The 17055-nt window shown below is 32.4% G+C and overlaps 5 protein-coding genes and 1 pseudogene across 6 annotated transcripts; 2 read left to right on the forward strand and 4 right to left on the reverse strand.

The window, feature by feature from the left end:
• On the forward strand, window positions 130–2228 carry LOC104754218 (cytochrome c oxidase assembly protein COX11, mitochondrial). The gene is made up of 8 exons (XM_010476357.2): window positions 130–244; window positions 498–646; window positions 745–1045; window positions 1142–1194; window positions 1303–1375; window positions 1480–1584; window positions 1674–1754; window positions 1845–2228. Exons 2-8 carry the CDS (start codon window positions 567–569, stop codon window positions 2001–2003), a joined length of 852 nt encoding a protein of 283 aa, XP_010474659.1. The 5' UTR covers window positions 130–244; window positions 498–566; the 3' UTR covers window positions 2004–2228.
• On the forward strand, window positions 2321–4131 carry LOC104754217 (putative pentatricopeptide repeat-containing protein At1g02420). The gene has a single exon (XM_010476356.2). The coding sequence runs from the start codon at window positions 2621–2623 to the stop codon at window positions 4109–4111; it is 1491 nt and encodes a 496-aa protein (XP_010474658.1). The 5' UTR covers window positions 2321–2620; the 3' UTR covers window positions 4112–4131.
• On the reverse strand, window positions 4045–5023 carry LOC104754216 (ADP-ribosylation factor 1-like). Its single transcript, XM_010476355.2, has 5 exons — window positions 4840–5023; window positions 4691–4767; window positions 4496–4615; window positions 4285–4424; window positions 4045–4203 (listed from the first exon to the last, which is right to left on the reverse strand). The coding sequence occupies exons 1-5, from the start codon at window positions 4988–4990 to the stop codon at window positions 4119–4121; spliced, it is 573 nt and encodes a 190-aa protein (XP_010474657.1). The 5' UTR covers window positions 4991–5023; the 3' UTR covers window positions 4045–4118.
• Window positions 5593–6829, reverse strand: LOC104754215 (annotated as a pseudogene).
• On the reverse strand, window positions 6856–7844 carry LOC104754214 (ADP-ribosylation factor 1-like). 2 transcript variants are annotated; one of them, XM_010476353.1, is made up of 5 exons: window positions 7644–7844; window positions 7500–7576; window positions 7306–7425; window positions 7094–7233; window positions 6856–7012 (listed from the first exon to the last, which is right to left on the reverse strand). In XM_010476353.1, the coding sequence occupies exons 1-5, from the start codon at window positions 7792–7794 to the stop codon at window positions 6940–6942; spliced, it is 561 nt and encodes a 186-aa protein (XP_010474655.1). In that variant the 5' UTR covers window positions 7795–7844; the 3' UTR covers window positions 6856–6939. The 2 variants fall into 2 exon arrangements, with proteins under 2 accessions (XP_010474655.1, XP_010474656.1); XM_010476354.1 differs by having other exon boundaries at window positions 6856–7001; window positions 7091–7233.
• On the reverse strand, window positions 8398–9063 carry LOC104754219 (protein NIM1-INTERACTING 1-like). The gene has a single exon (XM_010476358.2). It carries the CDS (start codon window positions 8902–8904, stop codon window positions 8476–8478), a length of 429 nt encoding a protein of 142 aa, XP_010474660.1. The 5' UTR covers window positions 8905–9063; the 3' UTR covers window positions 8398–8475.

The following is a 17055-nucleotide window of genomic DNA, read 5'->3' on the forward strand; positions in this document are numbered from 1 at the left end:
AAAATAAGTATCAAGTGTTAACTAAGTCGGGCCTTATTGGGCCATTTAAAATGATTATATGGGTTTTTAAAGAACCGACTTATATTTATTACCAGACAACAAGACAAGTCGTTGTTTGACTTGTTGACTTTTTTTAATCCACAAAACAAAAGTGTTTTTTTTTGTTGTTGTTGTCGTTTTGTTTTCCAGTGACGTGTTTGATCTCTGTCCCGCCGACGACACAAGAACGCCGTTCGTTTCACCGGTTAGTCTTCTACTCTCTTACTTCCCCCTTCGCATTCTTCCTCTCTGTTAGGTTACAACACTGTTTAATCGATCCTGGCTACTTTGTTTGTCTCTGATTCGGTTACGATCGCCTCGGTTGATTTGTTTTCTCCGATTATTAATGACGCCGGAGGTTTGAGGAAGGAAATAAAACAACGGGTTTGATTTTGCCGTTGAAATTAATTTCGAGTTTCATTCAATTAATGCCTTCTGGGTTCGTGTTTCTTGTGCAGATAGTGTTTTTTTGTGTGGGTGGTGTATCTCATTGAGTCGATCGGTTGAAAAAGAATTGATCTTCGGCCATGTCTTGGTCGAAGGCTTGTAGAGGAACTCGGATTTCTTCATATTTAGAGAAGCTTCATCGAGCATCGCAGCCTTCGAGGTAATTAAATTTCACCTTAGTATGCACGCACATGAACTGTTTGTTTAAATTCCTCAAAGCAAGTTCTATTTATATCCTTTTCTTAATTGTTGATGTAGGACTGTTTTATGCTCTCGTTATTACACTCATGGAGGTTTTAAAGGCAATGAGCATAATCTCCGAAACAAGAGAGTGTTTTGGGGAAGCTTGAATTCCCACTCTGCTACTGCTAAGTCGATGTTACTCGGTACCCATCGCCAGTATTCTACTCACTCTCCAACAGAAACCAAATCACAGAAAATGCTCTATTACCTCACTGCTCTTGTCTTTGGTATGGTGGGGTTAACTTACGCCGCTGTGCCCTTGTATAGAACATTCTGCCAAGCTACTGGATATGGAGGTACTGTTCAACGCAAAGAGGTATATATCATTTTTGTTTCTCTCTTTCTACTCTGAGTTTTCAGTTCGTTGTATTATCTCTTTCTCAGTTGTTTTGTTTTGGCCTTGTATCTATAGACTGTTGAGGAGAAGATTGCTAGGCACTCAGAATCTGGTACCGTCACTGAAAGGTGTGTATTCCTCTGTCTCTTAACACCATTCATATATAATCATAATCTTCTTCTTTATATGTTTTTATGATGAACTTGTTACTTTACCATGTTTGGACCCGTAAACAGGGAGATTGTAGTGCAGTTCAATGCTGATGTTGCAGATGGGATGCAATGGAAATTCACTCCAACTCAAAGAGAGGTTTAGACTTCATATGTGAAGAAGAATGTTTTGACTTCATTATAAAATTAAGAATGTTGTGACTTTTGTCTAAGTTGTCTTTTGGTTTTGGTATTTTCTTATAGGTTAGAGTAAAGCCAGGAGAAAGTGCGCTTGCTTTTTACACTGCTGAAAACAAAAGTTCATCTCCAATAACCGGAGTCTCAACATACAATGTCACTCCTATGAAGGTATGTATATATTAGAATCTGTGCCCTATCAACTTCCCTTGAAACATATATGTTGATCGATTCTCAAAATCTTATATTGGTTTCTCCAGGCAGGAGTTTATTTCAACAAGATACAATGTTTTTGCTTTGAGGAGCAGCGACTCCTTCCCGGGGAGCAAATCGACATGCCGGTGACTACTCTTTTGTTCTTGGTTCTCTGTGATATTTTCCTCAAATAAAATCAACAGTCCACTAAAACCTGTTAGTACTTGGTTTCACAGGTCTTCTTCTACATTGATCCTGAGTTTGAGACTGATCCAAGAATGGACGGAATCAACAACTTGATATTGTCTTACACTTTCTTCAAAGTGTCAGAGGAAAATACTACAGATACGGTCAACAATAGCAGCTCTGTAGTTCCAGTTCAAGAAACCAAATAAGAAGTGTCCATTTTTTAAAGAAAACTAATGAACTTGTGACACAGTCTTAGATAGATTCAATAATCAATTTCCATTTTGGGAAAATTGTTGGTTATTATTTGTTCAGAACCCACGGAACAGAAAGAAAGAAGTGGAATGTTGTTACTTTGAATTTGCTAGAAACTCTGCAACGATGGAAATTTTGTTGTATGTCTACTACTTTATTGAATATGCAGTGTTTGTGGATTTTGAAGTGTCGTACTATTTATTGAATACATCAAGTTAATATATACAGTATTGAGTATTGATATATGTGTTTGGCCAAAGTATGTGCCTGGATTTTAATCATAATCACATTCGAGGCTAAAGGAAAGCGAAGAACCCGGTTTAATTTGGTTTAAATCACCAAATCCTCCTGATATTGGTGATATCCCGGTTTAATTTGGTTTAAGTCACCAAATCCGAATTTCGGTAAAAATAACGGCGGTCTCTATCTCTCTCTCTCTTTACTTTAACCTAAAACAAGTCTAGTCTAGTTCAGTAAGATTGATACAGAGAAGCTTCGTTTTCTTGTCTGATTTCGAACAAAGCTCAGATCATTGTCGACGATATATATCCAAGAGACTCGTTTATTTAAGATGACGATGACGCTCCTCAAGCCCTTATCTTCTCACGTTTCCAATCTCCGTCTCTCTGTATCGTTTCTTCACAGCGTGGGCGTGGCACTACCTTCAGATAGAGAGAAGCTTACCGTAGTAGAAGAAGACGATGACGACGCCGAAACTGTTTACCGGATGATCAATGGATCAAATCAGCAAGGAGATTTGAAGGAATCGTTGAGCTCCAGTGGAATCCACTTGTCCAAGGACTTAATCGATAAGGTTTTGAAAAGGGTAAGGTTTAGCCATGGGAACCCTCTGCAAACCCTAGAGTTTTACAGGTACGCTAATGCTAAAAGAGGGTTTTGTAATTCATCGTTTTCTCTAGACACAATGCTCTATATCCTCGGTAGAAGTCGACAGTTCGATCAAATTTGGGAGGTTTTGATTGAGACTAAGCGAAAGGATCGATCTTTGATATCGCCAAGGACTATGCAAGTGGTTTTAGGTAGAGTTGCTAAGTTGTGTTCCGTTAGACAAACTGTTGAGTCTTTCTGGAAGTTTAAGAGATTGGTTCCTGATTTCTTCGACACGGCTTGTTTCAATGCTCTCTTGAGAACTCTTTGCCAAGAGAAGACTATGACTGATGCTAGGAATGTGTATCATAGCTTGAAGAATCAGTTTCAGCCTGATTTGCATACCTTTAACATACTTTTATCTGGTTGGAAATCATCGGAAGAAGCTGAGGCTTTCTTTGAGGAAATGAAGGGGAAGGGGTTAAAGCCTGATGTGGTTACGTATAACTCTTTGATTGATGTGTACTGCAAGGATAGAGAGATAGAGAAAGCTTATAAGGTGATTGATAAGATGCGGGAGGAGGATGAGACTCCTGATGTTATTACGTATACAACTATCATTGGTGGTCTTGGGTTAATTGGTCAGCCTGATAAAGCTAGAGAGATTTTAAATGAAATGAAGGAGTATGGATGTTATCCTGATGTTGCGGCTTATAATGCTGCTATTAGGAACTTTTGCATTGCGAGGAGGCTTGGGGATGCAGATAAGTTGGTGGATGAGATGGTGAAGAAGGGTTTGTCTCCGAACGCTACTACTTATAATCTGTTTTTTCGTGTTTTGTCGTTGGCAAATGATTTGGGACGGTCTTGGGAGCTGTATAAGAGAATGTTGGGAAATGGTTGTTTGCCGAATACACAGTCTTGTATGTTCTTGATTAAGATGTTTAAGAGACATGAGAAAGTGGATATGGCTTTGCGGTTGTGGGAAGATATGGTGGTAAAAGGCTTTGGTTCATATACTTTGGTTTCGGATGTGCTTCTGGATCTGCTTTGTGATTTGGCTAAAGTCGAAGAAGCTGAGAAATGTTTGCTTGAGATGGTTGAGAAAGGTCATAGACCGAGTAATGTCTCCTTTAAAAGGATCAAGTTGTTGATGGAGCTTGCGAATAAGCACGACAAGGTTAATAACTTGAAACAGAAAATGGCTATATTCGGTACAGTGATTCCGCAATAACATATCTTTACATTCTTCCCGCATTTTGCAAGAGCCAGTCGAGTCCTTCATGTAAACCATCACCAGAGAGTGCACATGAGCTCTGAGTATGCCTGACAAACCACACAGATCATTAGAAGATATTAATCCTCTTCGGGAAATTAGAGTTTTGAAAGTTTTACGTATTGTCTTACCAGTTTCTCTGCCAGTTTTTCTTACGAAGAGAAGCAAGATCAAGCTTGTTAGTGATCTCAGAAGCAGACATAGCACCAGGAACGTCATGCTTGTTTCCATATACAAGAATAGCCACACTGTCAGGCACACTCCCTTGTATCTGTTATTTTACGACATTCAAGCATCAGATTATGTGACTTACTCAATGTTTACAAGACAGGTTTATGTTACCTCATCAATCACCATGTTAAGAAAATTTTTTGCCTCTTCGATTCGATTTCTGTCTGTGCTATCGACTACAAGCACAAGCCCTGCTGCTTGGTGGAAGTAATGTTTCCATAATGGAAACATCTGGAGTGTTGTTTTCAATTAACCCATTAGTCAGGTATGATCTTCACATTTCTAAAATTAACAACTTTCTCTTACCTTGTAACGCTGTTGGCCGCCCACTTCCCAAATGCTCAAGGTTGAATCTTTGTATTTTATGCTTTCCACCTCAAATCCTAGAGAAACAGTGATCCATTTTATAGGAGAACTCATATAGAACAATGGGTTGAATTGATTGCTTTACTTACCAATGGTTGGCATGTTTGTTGTAAGGGTTTCTCCGGTTTTGAGTTTGTGCATGATTGATGATTTTCCGGTACCGTCAAGACCAAACAACACTATTCTCTGTTCGGTTTCTTGGAAAAAACCTGAAAATGGCTTTCCCAGAGTCATCCCCATTTCTCTTTGTTTTTTTGGCAACGAAGTTGACTTTGTTTGGCTTTGGGAAGCACAGGGAGAGGCCTTAAGAGAGAGTTTTAAAATCAAACGGTTGAAAGCTTAAGAGTTAAGAGTTGTGTAGTCCGTCTGATTCAAGATCCCAAGAATCAATCATAAAAAGTCAACCAGTTGACTTTGAACATCATTAGTTGTCCGATTCATATTGTTTATGCCAATTAGTAGTGTATATTAGTAGATTTGGGACGTTCTTGAGAGCTCTATGAGAGAATTTTGGGAAATGGGTGTTTGCCGAATACACAATCTTGTATGTTCTTCATCTGATTAAGATGTTTAAGAGACACGAGAAAGTGGATATGGCGATGCAGTTGTGGGAAGATATGGTGGTAAAAGGCTTTGGTTCATATACTTTGGTCTCGGATGTGCTTCTGGATCTGCTTTGTGATTTGGCTAAAGTCGACGAAGCTGAGAAATGTTTGCTTGAGATGGTTGAGAAAGGTCATAGACCGAGTAATGTCTCTTTTAAAAGGATCAAGTTGTTGATGGAGCTTGCGAATCAGCACGACAAGGTTAATAACTTGAAACAGAAGATGGCTATATTCGGTACAGTGATTCCGCAATAACAAATCTTACATTCCTCCCGCATTTTTCAAGAGCCAGTCGAGTCCTTCATGTAAACCTTCACCAGAGAGTGCACATGAGCTCTGTGTATGCCTGACAAAACACACAGATTAGAAGAAATTAACCCTATTCGAAGAATTAGAGTCTTGAAAGGTTTTCGTATCTTCGTACCAGTTTCTCTGCCAGTTTTTCTTACGAAGAGAAGCAAGATCAAGCTTGTTTGTGATCTCAGAAGCAGACATAGCACCGGGAACCTCATGCTTGTTTCCATATACAAGAATAGCCACACTGTCTGGCACACTCCCTTGTATCTGTTATTTATGACATTCAAGATCAGATTATGTGACTTGGCCAATGTTTACAAGACAGGTTTGTATGTTACTTACCTCATCAATCACCATGTTAAGAAAATATTTTGCCTCTTCATTCGATCTCTGTCTGTGCTATCGACTACAAATACAAGTCCTGCTACTTCTTGGATACAATGTTTCCATAATGGAATCTTCTAAAGTGTTGTTTACAATATCCCAGTATCAGGTACGATCTTTCATATTTCTAAACTTAAACAACTTTCTCTTACCTTATAACGCAGTTGGCCACCCTCTTCCCAAAAGCTTAAGGTTGAGTCTCTGTATTTTATGCTTTCCACCTCTAATCCTAGAAACAATGATTCATGATTTAGGAGAAGTCATATATAGAACAATGGGTTGATTGCTTTACTTACCAATTGTTCGAATGTTTGTGGTAAGGGTTTCTCCGGTTTTGAGTTTGTGCACTATTGATGACTTTCCGGTACCGTCAAGACCAAACAACACTATTCTCGGTTCGATTTGTTGGAAAAAACCTGAAAATGGCTTTCCCAGAGTCATCCCCATTTCTCTTGGAAAAAAAACCGGAAAATGGCAACGAAGTTGACTTTGGAAATCACAGGGAGAGGAGAGTTTCAAAGTCAAATGGGTAAAAGCTTAAGAGTTAAGAGTTGTGTAGTCCGTCTGGTTCATATTGAACATCATTAGTGATACTTTGAATCAATCATAAAAGAAGTCAACCAGTTGACTTTGAACATCATTAGTTGTCCGATTCATATTGTTTATGCAATTAGTAGTGTATTATTTGTTAAAACAATCTTGTTCTGTTCGACTAGATATCAATTACGGGCAGTAAAAATCTCTTAAGTAAAAGGTAGAGATACTTTAGTTCATGATTCTTTGAGTTTCAACGTTGATTTAATCCGACACACGTCTGAGTTAAGTCAAATGTGAGATTTATTAACACAAACACTAAGTGAAACATTAAAACAAAAAATTAACAAAACATTCTTCCCGCATTTTTCAAGAGCCAGTCGAGTCCTTCATGTAAACCATCACCAGAGAGTGCACATGAGCTCTGTGTGACTGTGTATGCCTGACAAAACACACAGATCATTAGAAGATATTAATCCTCTTTGAAGAATTAGAGTCTTGAAAGGTTTTTGTATCTTCTTACCAGTTTCTCTGCCAGTTTTTGTTACGAAGAGAAGAAAGATCAAGCTTGTTAGTGATCTCAGAAGCAGACATAGCACCAGGAACGTCATGCTTGTTTCCATATACAAGAATAGCCACACTGTCCGGCACACTCCCTTGTATCTGTTATTTATGACATCAAAACATCAGATTATGTGACTTGGTCAATGTTTATAAGACAGGTTTGTATGTTACCTCATCAATCACCATGTTAAGAAAATCTTTGGCCTCTTCGATTCGATTTATGTCTGTGCTATCGACTACAAGCACAAGCCCTACTACTTCTCGGAAGTAATGTTTCCATAATGGGAACATCTGGAGTGTTGTTTTCAATAACTCATTAGTCAGGTATCATCTTCATATTTCTAAAATTAACAACTTTCTCTTACCTTGTAACGTTGTTGGCTGCCCACTTCCCAAAAGCTTAAGGTTGAATCTTTGTATTTTATGCTTTCCACCTCAAATCCTATAAACAATGATCCATTTTATAGGAGATAACTCATATAGATAAATGGGTTGATTGCTTTGCTTACCAATGGTTGGCATGTTTGTGGTAAGGGTTTCTCCGGTTTTGAGTTTGTGCATAATTGATGACTTTCCGGTACCGTCAAGACCAAACAACACTATTCTCTGTTCGGTTTCTTGGGAAAAACCTGAAAATGGCTTTCCCAGAGTCATCCCCATTTCTCTTTGTTTTTTGGCAACGAAGTTGACTTTGGAAATCACAGGGAGAGGCCTTAAGAGATAGTTTCAAAGTCAAATGGTTGAAGCTTATGATTTAAGAGTTGTGTAGTCCGTCTGATTCAAGATCCCTGAATCAATCATAAAGTCAACTGGTTGACTTTGAACAACATTAATTATCCGATTCATATTGTTTATGCAATTTAGTAGTGTATATTTGTTAAAACAATCTTTTTATGTTTGACCAGATATCAATTCCGGCCATTAAAAAGCTCTTAACTCTTAAGTATTGATATTCTTAAAAGGTAGAGATACTTTACAAAGAAGTTGAACAAATTTGCTCTAATAGAATTTACGGTTTTCCGGAATTTTCACATCGAAGAATTATATAATTAATTTTTTTGGCATAAATTTCGTACTTTATTATTGGTAGAGATTTGATCTAGAGAATGTAACTATACAACATCTCACACCAAAAAAAAAGTTACTATACAACATCTAGGAATCTTGAGTAGATCTGACAGGATGTTTTAGTTCATGATTCTTATTAATTTGAGTTTTCAGCTTATTCGTCTCAAGGTTGATTTAATCCGACACATGTCTGAGTTTAGTCAAATGAGAGATTTATTAATCACAAACACTAAGTGAAACATCAAAACAAAAAAATAATAATAGATTAGTTTACTACAATGTAAGATTAAGATCTAAAGCCTTGTCTTGTTTTAGCTTTTCTGCTTCGTCTTCTTCTTTCACCTTTGTATCTTCTTCCTTGTGATCCGAAACAGTCATCATCAATGGCTTCAAATCCGTACAACACTGAGAGAAATCCTCCGGCTGAAACGCCGGAACTACTATACGAGACCTCTCTCCGCTGTTAGATTTCTTCCTAACGCCGCTAGAATTTTCAGCTAACTCTTCACGTCTACGTTTTCGTGCTTCTTGATAGTTTTTGATAAGCTTAAAGAAGGTATCAATCTTCTTCTCTTCTTCATCTTCGTCTTCTCTTTCTCTATCATCGATCCTCATCATCGTCTCCTTTCTCTCCACATTATCGTCTTCGTTCATGGTCTCTAGGGAGTAATTATATAGCTTAACTTGTTGTTTGGGATACATTTACAAAGTGAAATTGATTTTTTGTTTTGGAAGAGAGAGTGAAGAAGGCAAATATTCTTCTTATTCGTCTGATGACTTTCTTTTAAAGAAGAAAATATAGTCGTCACGAAACTTCTTATGAAAAGACGAAAACACCACCTCTTTAGTCCTTTGGTTTTTGGAGTATTTCTTTTGGACTAGGGGAACGTTACAATTGCGTCAGGTGATGGGTTTGGATGACAAAGACGAGGACATTGAAGCAGTTACGAGATTACGTCATTGTAGTGACGTGATCTATACAACACACACACAAACACTCTCTCTCTTTACTTGGGAATGTAATTACTTTTGAAATAAGAAAGACTCAATCATCAAATACTTGACTTGATGCGTTTACTTTACTCGTTGGTTGGTCGCCGAGAGATATTCTAGTAGATCCGAGTGTACACTATCTTTTTATTATGAACCGTTAGATTTTTTTTCCTAGGCATGTTTTTGAATCTAATGGTGGAGAGTAAGTTTTTTTATATATAAACGTACTCCTCTTACTATATATTTTCGAATTATGAGAATTTAGAAAAAGGTTTTGTTTTCGAATAAAATCTCATGTTGTCGGCCACTTGTATCAACAATTAGTACAAGTGTAAATTAATTTGCGAAATTTGCGTGGAATAATAATTCTTTGAACTATTTTTGTTCTTCTAGATGAACGGGTAATTGAATGATCTCTATAGATGGTATTTAAAAAACAAAAGATTAATGGTATTTAAAAAGAAAAAGATTATCTGTTCTTCCACAATTAATTATATATACTTGGTCAAAGTTTGTATTTTTGTAATTTTGTAGCATGGGTTTTATTTATTAGTTTTGCTATTTTGTTTTGCAGCTCTCTCTTGTTTTTTTTAAGAACAACCTTAAGACTTTATTCTTTTTTATATTTTGGATGAACCAAAAAACACTATCATATCGATACAATTGACAAAACAAACTATTTTCGACATAAACAAGGAAAAGCCCTATTCTTCCACATGCATATGTCAATTCTTTATTTTCTTTCTTTCTTTCTTTCTTTTTGGCAATCAGGAAAGAAAAAATCGAAAAATATAGACCCAATGGGTTTAATCATGAATAATTGTCATAGAGAAAAGCCTGATGGTCTACGCGTCAAAGTTTAAAATACAGGCCCAATGGGTTTAATTATTGCTTGTCTGAATTTGTTAAACCCTTCCTTTTATGGGGAAAAACAAAATTCCTTTTACTTTCTTAAAATGAATAACCTGACTGAGTTATATAAAAAAACATATATACTGTAGACTACATGAAAAGAATGTATAGCCTGATGTGTTTTTGTAAAAATATTTGTAGGAGATTCTGCTTTTCTATACTGTAGACTACATACAGACTGTAGTACTAATATATTTAATCATTTATAATAAACCTTTGGCACAAAACGATACTCATACGTACACTCGTAAATCTATTAATTAACTGAGAAGTAAAGTAAGTGCATGGAGATGCATGCTGTTGGTCTGTTACTCTGTTAATTAAACACATGATTAAGTTTGGTTCCCCTTCCCTGTAAAAGTACCCTTTTCTATGTTTCACATAATTACTATTCATTTTTATATTTTTTATTTTCGTAAGAAGTATCATTTCACATTTGCATTTTAAATCAATTTTTACCAATCTAAGCTTGATAATGAAATCTATATAAGAAGACTGCATACTCATATTCGAAAAGAATATTGTATAAACAAAAGAGAATTTAAAATAATTTTAAAAATCTAAAAAAAATGGGTAAAATACTAATTGAGGCAGACAAACTTGCACAAAAGCTGAAAGCTTGAAAGTCAAGAGTGAAGCCAAAATAAAAATAAAAAGAAGGTGGAAGAAGGAGTGGCTGAGAAGAGTCACCTTTTATTTTACTGCGACATTGTTAGAGTGACTGTTATAAACAAGGCTTTTTGGGTCTACGGCATCCTTTATTCTCTCTTCTTGCTTTTTGCATCCTTAATTCACTTTTGTGTAAGTATTCTCTTTTCGTATATATAAAGATACACAGCAAAACACAAAACACGCATTATATATACCATGTTAGTGCATGCATGTAAAGTGGAGAGTTTAAGTGTTGTAAAAAGCATAATTAAGAGATTTCAACTTTTATGCATCGCAAGACCTAGCTAGTTAAAATTGGTGGAATAAACCTATATTAAAATTAAGCTAAATGTAAGCCGGCCAGAGGCAGAAACATTGGAATTATTGAGGTTATTTTTAATCCGGATAATTAATATATTTAACAGCAATGCAACTATAGAAGAAGTGTTTAAAATTTTGGCTGTGATGTTACGGTTAGAGAGTAAATAAAGTAAATCCTGACTGGTATATATATATCAAGTGATAACTTATCGGAGAATCTAAACTCAGCCACAATTACAAAAATTACCAATAGAAAAATTCTTTTGTCGATTCCCTAAAGACTTCTAGACCAGAAAACTGCCAAAATACATTATTTAGGAAGACTCATTGACAATATAAGGAAGCAAAGATCAAATATGATACGGTTCGCCTAATAAATGGGAATGGCCTAATGTGAGGGTATGAGTGTGATGGGCATAGAGTCCTAGGTAATAATAATATATATAGAGTGACGATGAAGACAAGCGAGAAGGATAATCTTCATAGTTGATACGATAAGCTTACCAAGATAACTAGACTATGTTTTATGTCCACTTTCTTATTTCATTTACGTATTTGTTACCATGATTGGTCATTTTTAGTAACGTTTTGATGATAAATATATAACTGATATAACTTTTTTTATTAAGCAAGCGCACTTCCATTAATATCGAATAATTCTGATGTATATATCAAGCTCTCCTATATATGTAGATTTCCTTTACGTATCAAGCTCTTTGGTTTAGTGGGTTAGTACTAATACATTTTCTTGTTTTTTACGGCAAATGGGTTAGTACTAATACTTTATACTATTAAATACATATTTACTGATTGCTTGTATATTTATGAGTATGCATATCTAGATTAAAGGTTAAATACGTTAAATTTGGATTACGTGGTCACACTGAAAAAGGGAGAATCGGAGGTGGGTATGTCTAACATTCCAATTGCGACCCACCAAACTTCTCCATTTGTTAGAAACTTGATATTTTAATGCAAGATAATATACATTTACAAAAACGAGAATCGGAACTTAGAATCCTTCTGACCAGAAAACCCTTAGAATCTTCGAGTGGCCTTGTAAGCTTTTCCAGTTATCCTTAACCTCAAAAAGAAAGTAAAATAGTTCTTCTGTTGTATTGTAAGTTGTGTCCAAGTATACGTTTTTATATATAGACACATACGCGTGATTGATTTCCATAATTAGAAATTACATCCTTATATGCCTAACATACCAAGTACGTGTTTTTGATTACTTAAATATCTATAATACTTATATTGAAATATTAACACAAACACATAATTCATTATTACATTATAGTTTTCTTCATTATAAAATCTTAATTTCACAATGTGTGCTGGGTTCATATTACAATTTTGATCCTGTAATAATTGAAGTCTCGCAAGATTTTCCGGATTATATTACAAAATATGAATAAGATGAGATCACCAGCTCTAACAATTAATACATTCTATGACTATATATGCATGCATACATTTCTATTTATGTGTAATTGAAGATATATGTGCTTTAGTGGTTGCGCGTGCAGAGGTGAACCAGGTAAACTTTAAACAAGTTGATCATAAGATATCAAACTTTAGACGTCCAAAAAGTAAAAAAGGAACTCGACACTAAATTATTAATCTTCAAAAGAAAATAATACGTTGGGAAAGATGAAAACAATTTTGGTTAAAAATGGAAATTGTTTGGCCAAAAGGAGAAATTGTTTCCTATTTCGTTCTATTTGGTCCATCTTGTTGTCATCAAACATTTTATTTGTTTCATAAATTTCAATTATTGAAAATAAATTAACATCTTTTTTCCACCAAGATTAAATATCATACTATATGATTATGCTATATTAGTTGACAAATCATATATATAAAAGTAGAGTTTCAGTCTCTCCTTATTGGTCCACTTGGAAATGCAATTTTAACAAAAAGAAAAAAATTATATTAAAACAATTAATTTTCACATTTAACTCATATAATATAAAACTGAAATCTTTATAGCTTCTCCCTATAAATTATGCATTAACTTTATTTCTCCACTAAGTTGTATTAATCAATTGTATTAAAACAAAACAATAAATTAGAATTGTAACTCTCATTTTTCTAAATGTAATTTTTCATCATTTCTCTTCCTATAAATACTCATTATCTTATTCTCTTAGTCTATCACTCTTTCATTCTCTCATCTTCTTCCACTACTCTCAAATCTCTTTTTTGTTTTGTTTTGTTTTGTTTTGTATTTTTTTTGTTATTGTTGTTGTATGGGTTATAAAAAATCAAATCAAATATCATTGTAAAAGCTTAGTTTTAGAGTTTGTATGATATGTATATCTTATATATTTATTTTAATCTTTTAAAATGTTTATCTCCATTTTCTATTTTATATTAACATCTTATAAGTCATTATTTTCATACTTCCTTACAATATTCACCACACAATAAGATCATAAAGTTGAAATGATCCATATGTAATTATCTATTATGTCTCTGGTTATCTCACATATTCATGTATCATTTTAAATAATTTATAAAGATCAATATAATATTTAAAGATCAATATAATTATCCATTTATCCATTTATAAAGACTATTTTGTTTTGTGATCCAATTGTTAAATCTGCAGAGATCAATATAATATATATATATATATATATTTTTTTTTATGATTTGAGGTTTTTGAAAACAAAAAGAACATAATTAAACAATTGGTTTTTTGTGTCTTTAATCAAAATAAAAAATGATCCAAAAAACAAAACATATTCAACTGGAACTTAAATATAAAAATAAAATATAATTTTAAAAATATCATTTCACTAAATTCTCTAAAGATGAAACCATTAGTATGAAATCTAGCACTATAAATTAAATTGATGAGTGAAAACCAAAAAAATATAAGTTATCCTTGGGATTTTAAAAATTATTGAGATTGAAGAATTCATATAATTTTATAAGAAAACTAATTTAGTTTGTCACTTAAAAAGTAATATTTTTTATTTTGAAATATTATGTGTAAGTGTTGAGTTTATATCAACAAACAACCAAATCATGTGAATTTTGATTCAGCCACTTGGTATTCCTTTTATTTTAGGTTATAAAAAATTAAAATATTTATTTATAATTAAAGACATGTAACTCCATTTAACTCAAATGTAACTCCTATCCAATAATTGTACATTAATTCATTCCTCCTACTAACTTATTATCTTTCAAGAGAAATTATTTTTGGTTAAATTTTAATATTTTTTATTTATTTTGGTTGGCTAAACTTATATTCATATTTTGGTTGGCTAAATTAATATATTTCTCATGTAAAATTATTGTTTATAATATATTTCTCATTTCAAAGTTTAAAGCAATATATCATATATATAAAAGTAAGGTTTTGGTCTCTCCTTATTGGTTGATTTTCATTTAATGTTTTCTATTTTTTTTTATTTTTTTATTTGCTTTCTAATTGCTTTAAACAATATTTAAGATCCAATAAACACAATACATTTAACTCACACATTAAAATAAAATTATAACTGAAAATAAAATAAATTATGCATTAATCATATTCTACCACTCAATTCTATTCAAACACAATAAATTACTATTGTAACTCCATAGTTCTAAATGTAACTTCCATCATTTCTTATCATATAAATAAGCATTCTCTCAATCTATCATTCTCTCATATTGACATTCTTTTACTATCTCATTTTCACATTCTCTCATTTTCTTCTACAATACCTCAAATCATTTTTCTTTTTTTTTTGTTATTTTTGATTTCTTATTTTTGTTGTATGGGTTGAAAAAAAAAATGAAATATCATTGTAAATTGTTAATGCTAAATTTTAATTTTAGAGACTACATGATATATATTTTACATTGTTCTTATTTTAAAAGATTTATCTCCTTTATCTAATTTGGATTATTATCTTATAAGTAATCATTCTCTCTTCCTCTCCCACCAATATCAAATGTTGTTATATCTCATATGTGTTGTAAGAGTTTGATTCTATATTTTAATTTAGAAAGTATTATATATATATAGATATTACATTGTTCTATTTATTAAAGATTCATCTCCATTATCTAATTTGGATTACCATCTTATAGTAAACATTCTCTCCTCCTCTCCTACCAATATCAAATGTTGTTATATCTCATATGTGTTGTAACTTGTAAGAGTTTGATTCTATATTTTAATGTAGAAAGTATTATATATATTTAACATTGTTTTCAATTTTTATTTTATTTATATAAAAAAATATTTCTTTTATATTTCTTGCCTTTCTAATCTATTCATATTTATTTTTTAAATTTGCATAGTTAAATTTTAATTCACATATGTTGGTTTTAACAAAACAATCAACTTTATTTGAGAATTAGATGTTCCTATTCATTTTTAAACGATCAATGTGTAACATATAAGCATTTTGTCTTGCAATCACAAGTTCCATTTCCATTGCTTAACTCCATGGTTAAACTATAATATATGTTGTCCTATTTGTAGGAATAACAACATACTTATTTAATTTATTTAAAAGAGCAGATGATTAAACGAAATAAACATTTCTCCAAATTTTATAATTCAATCAGTGAGTGTACTTATTACTTTGAAAAACTTTTACATTGAAGTTCATAAAATCATATAAGAAAACTAAAATACTATATCACTTCAAATTTGGAAGGAAACACTTGGTATTCCTTTTTAAAAAAGTCAAGACACATATAAAAATTTATTAATATTTAACTCACTTTAAAGACATTAAAGGTCATTTAACTCAAAAATAACTTCTATCCAATAATTTCATACATTCCTCCCACAAATAAAAATATATATATATATAAAAATATATATATATATGTTCAAGATTGTATTTAAATATTACATAATTTTTTAGTTAGCTAAATTTATAGTCACATATATACAATATATATACATAAGAATTTATATTACTTATTAACACCATAATTCGACCCATTATTTGCTTAACTCAATATTGGTTTCAAAGCCAACTAAAGAAAAACAGAAACGATCTTATTGATATTAGACCAAAACATGGGCATACAAACATAATCACTTACACGGAAGATATTTTAAAAAAATAACTTATTATTGCAACATCAACGTATGAAGGGTTTACATAAGCAGTTAATTAGAAAATCTATAATACAATAAATGTATTGGAAACAATATCAGTCAATGATAAGATTGGATCCTCAAAAGCAAGAAACAACATCTTCATAATTCATAAAAAGTAAACGCCACAATTATACACATCTGAACGAAATGGTATAAACATATAGTGTATAAATAAAAGTGATGGCAAAGCCCGTATATGCCTAATTAAAACGAAATAATACAAAAGAGAAAACGAAAAAGACCAAAAAAAAAACAAGAAAGTGCCAACTACACCACAACCCACATCTTTCAATCTATCCTTATTGGTCCACTTGGAAATGCAATTTCAACAAAAAAAAAATTATATTAAAACACAAAGTTAAAAACAATTAATTTTCACATTTAACTCACATAATATAAAACTGAAATCTTTATAGCTTCTCCCTATAAATTATGCATTAAATTTATATCTCTACTAAGTTGAATTAATCAATTGTATTAAAATAAAACAATAAATTAGAATTGTAACTCTCATTTTTCTAAATGTAATTTTTCATCATTTCTCTTCCTATAAATACTCATTATCTTGTTCTCTTAGTCTATCACTCTTTCATTCTCTCATCTTCTTCCACTACTCTCAAATCTCTTTTTTGTTTTGTTTTGTTTTGTTTTGTATTTTTTTTGTTATTGTTGTTGTATGGGTTATAAAAAATCAAATCAAATATCATTGTAAAAGCTTAGTTTTAGAGTTTGTATGATATGTATATCTTATATATTTATTTTAATCTTTTAAAATGTTTATCTCCATTTTCTATTTTATATTAACATCTTATAAGTCATTATTTTCATACTTCCTTACAATATTCACCACACAA

Source organism: Camelina sativa, chromosome 17, assembly GCF_000633955.1.
Source record: "Camelina sativa cultivar DH55 chromosome 17, Cs, whole genome shotgun sequence".
Lineage (NCBI taxonomy): Eukaryota > Viridiplantae > Streptophyta > Magnoliopsida > Brassicales > Brassicaceae > Camelina > Camelina sativa.

What these genes read in the sequence shown, in the direction of transcription:
- LOC104754217 (XM_010476356.2), top strand. Translation starts at nt 2,621, where the DNA reads ATGACGATGACGCTCCTCAAGCCCTTATCTTCTCACGTTTCCAATCTC.
- LOC104754214 (XM_010476354.1), bottom strand. Translation starts at nt 7,794, where the DNA reads ATGGGGATGACTCTGGGAAAGCCATTTTCAGGTTTTTCCCAAGAAACC. An exon ending in GCAGCCAACAACGTTACAAG is followed by an intron (nt 7,426 to 7,499) that starts GTAAGAGAAAGT and finishes ACAACACTCCAG; the next exon opens with ATGTTCCCATTATGGAAACA. An exon ending in AACTGGCAGAGAAACTGGTA is followed by an intron (nt 7,002 to 7,090) that starts AGAAGATACAAA and finishes GGCATACACAGT; the next exon opens with CACACAGAGCTCATGTGCAC.
- LOC104754219 (XM_010476358.2), bottom strand. Translation starts at nt 8,904, where the DNA reads ATGTATCCCAAACAACAAGTTAAGCTATATAATTACTCCCTAGAGACC.
- LOC104754218 (XM_010476357.2), top strand. Translation starts at nt 567, where the DNA reads ATGTCTTGGTCGAAGGCTTGTAGAGGAACTCGGATTTCTTCATATTTA. An exon ending in CGAGCATCGCAGCCTTCGAG is followed by an intron (nt 647 to 744) that starts GTAATTAAATTT and finishes TTGTTGATGTAG; the next exon opens with GACTGTTTTATGCTCTCGTT. An exon ending in TCTGGTACCGTCACTGAAAG is followed by an intron (nt 1,195 to 1,302) that starts GTGTGTATTCCT and finishes ACCCGTAAACAG; the next exon opens with GGAGATTGTAGTGCAGTTCA.
- LOC104754216 (XM_010476355.2), bottom strand. Translation starts at nt 4,990, where the DNA reads ATGGGGATGACTCTGGGAAAGCCATTTTCAGGTTTTTTCCAAGAAACC. An exon ending in GCGGCCAACAGCGTTACAAG is followed by an intron (nt 4,616 to 4,690) that starts GTAAGAGAAAGT and finishes ACAACACTCCAG; the next exon opens with ATGTTTCCATTATGGAAACA. An exon ending in AAAAACTGGCAGAGAAACTG is followed by an intron (nt 4,204 to 4,284) that starts GTAAGACAATAC and finishes GTGGTTTGTCAG; the next exon opens with GCATACTCAGAGCTCATGTG.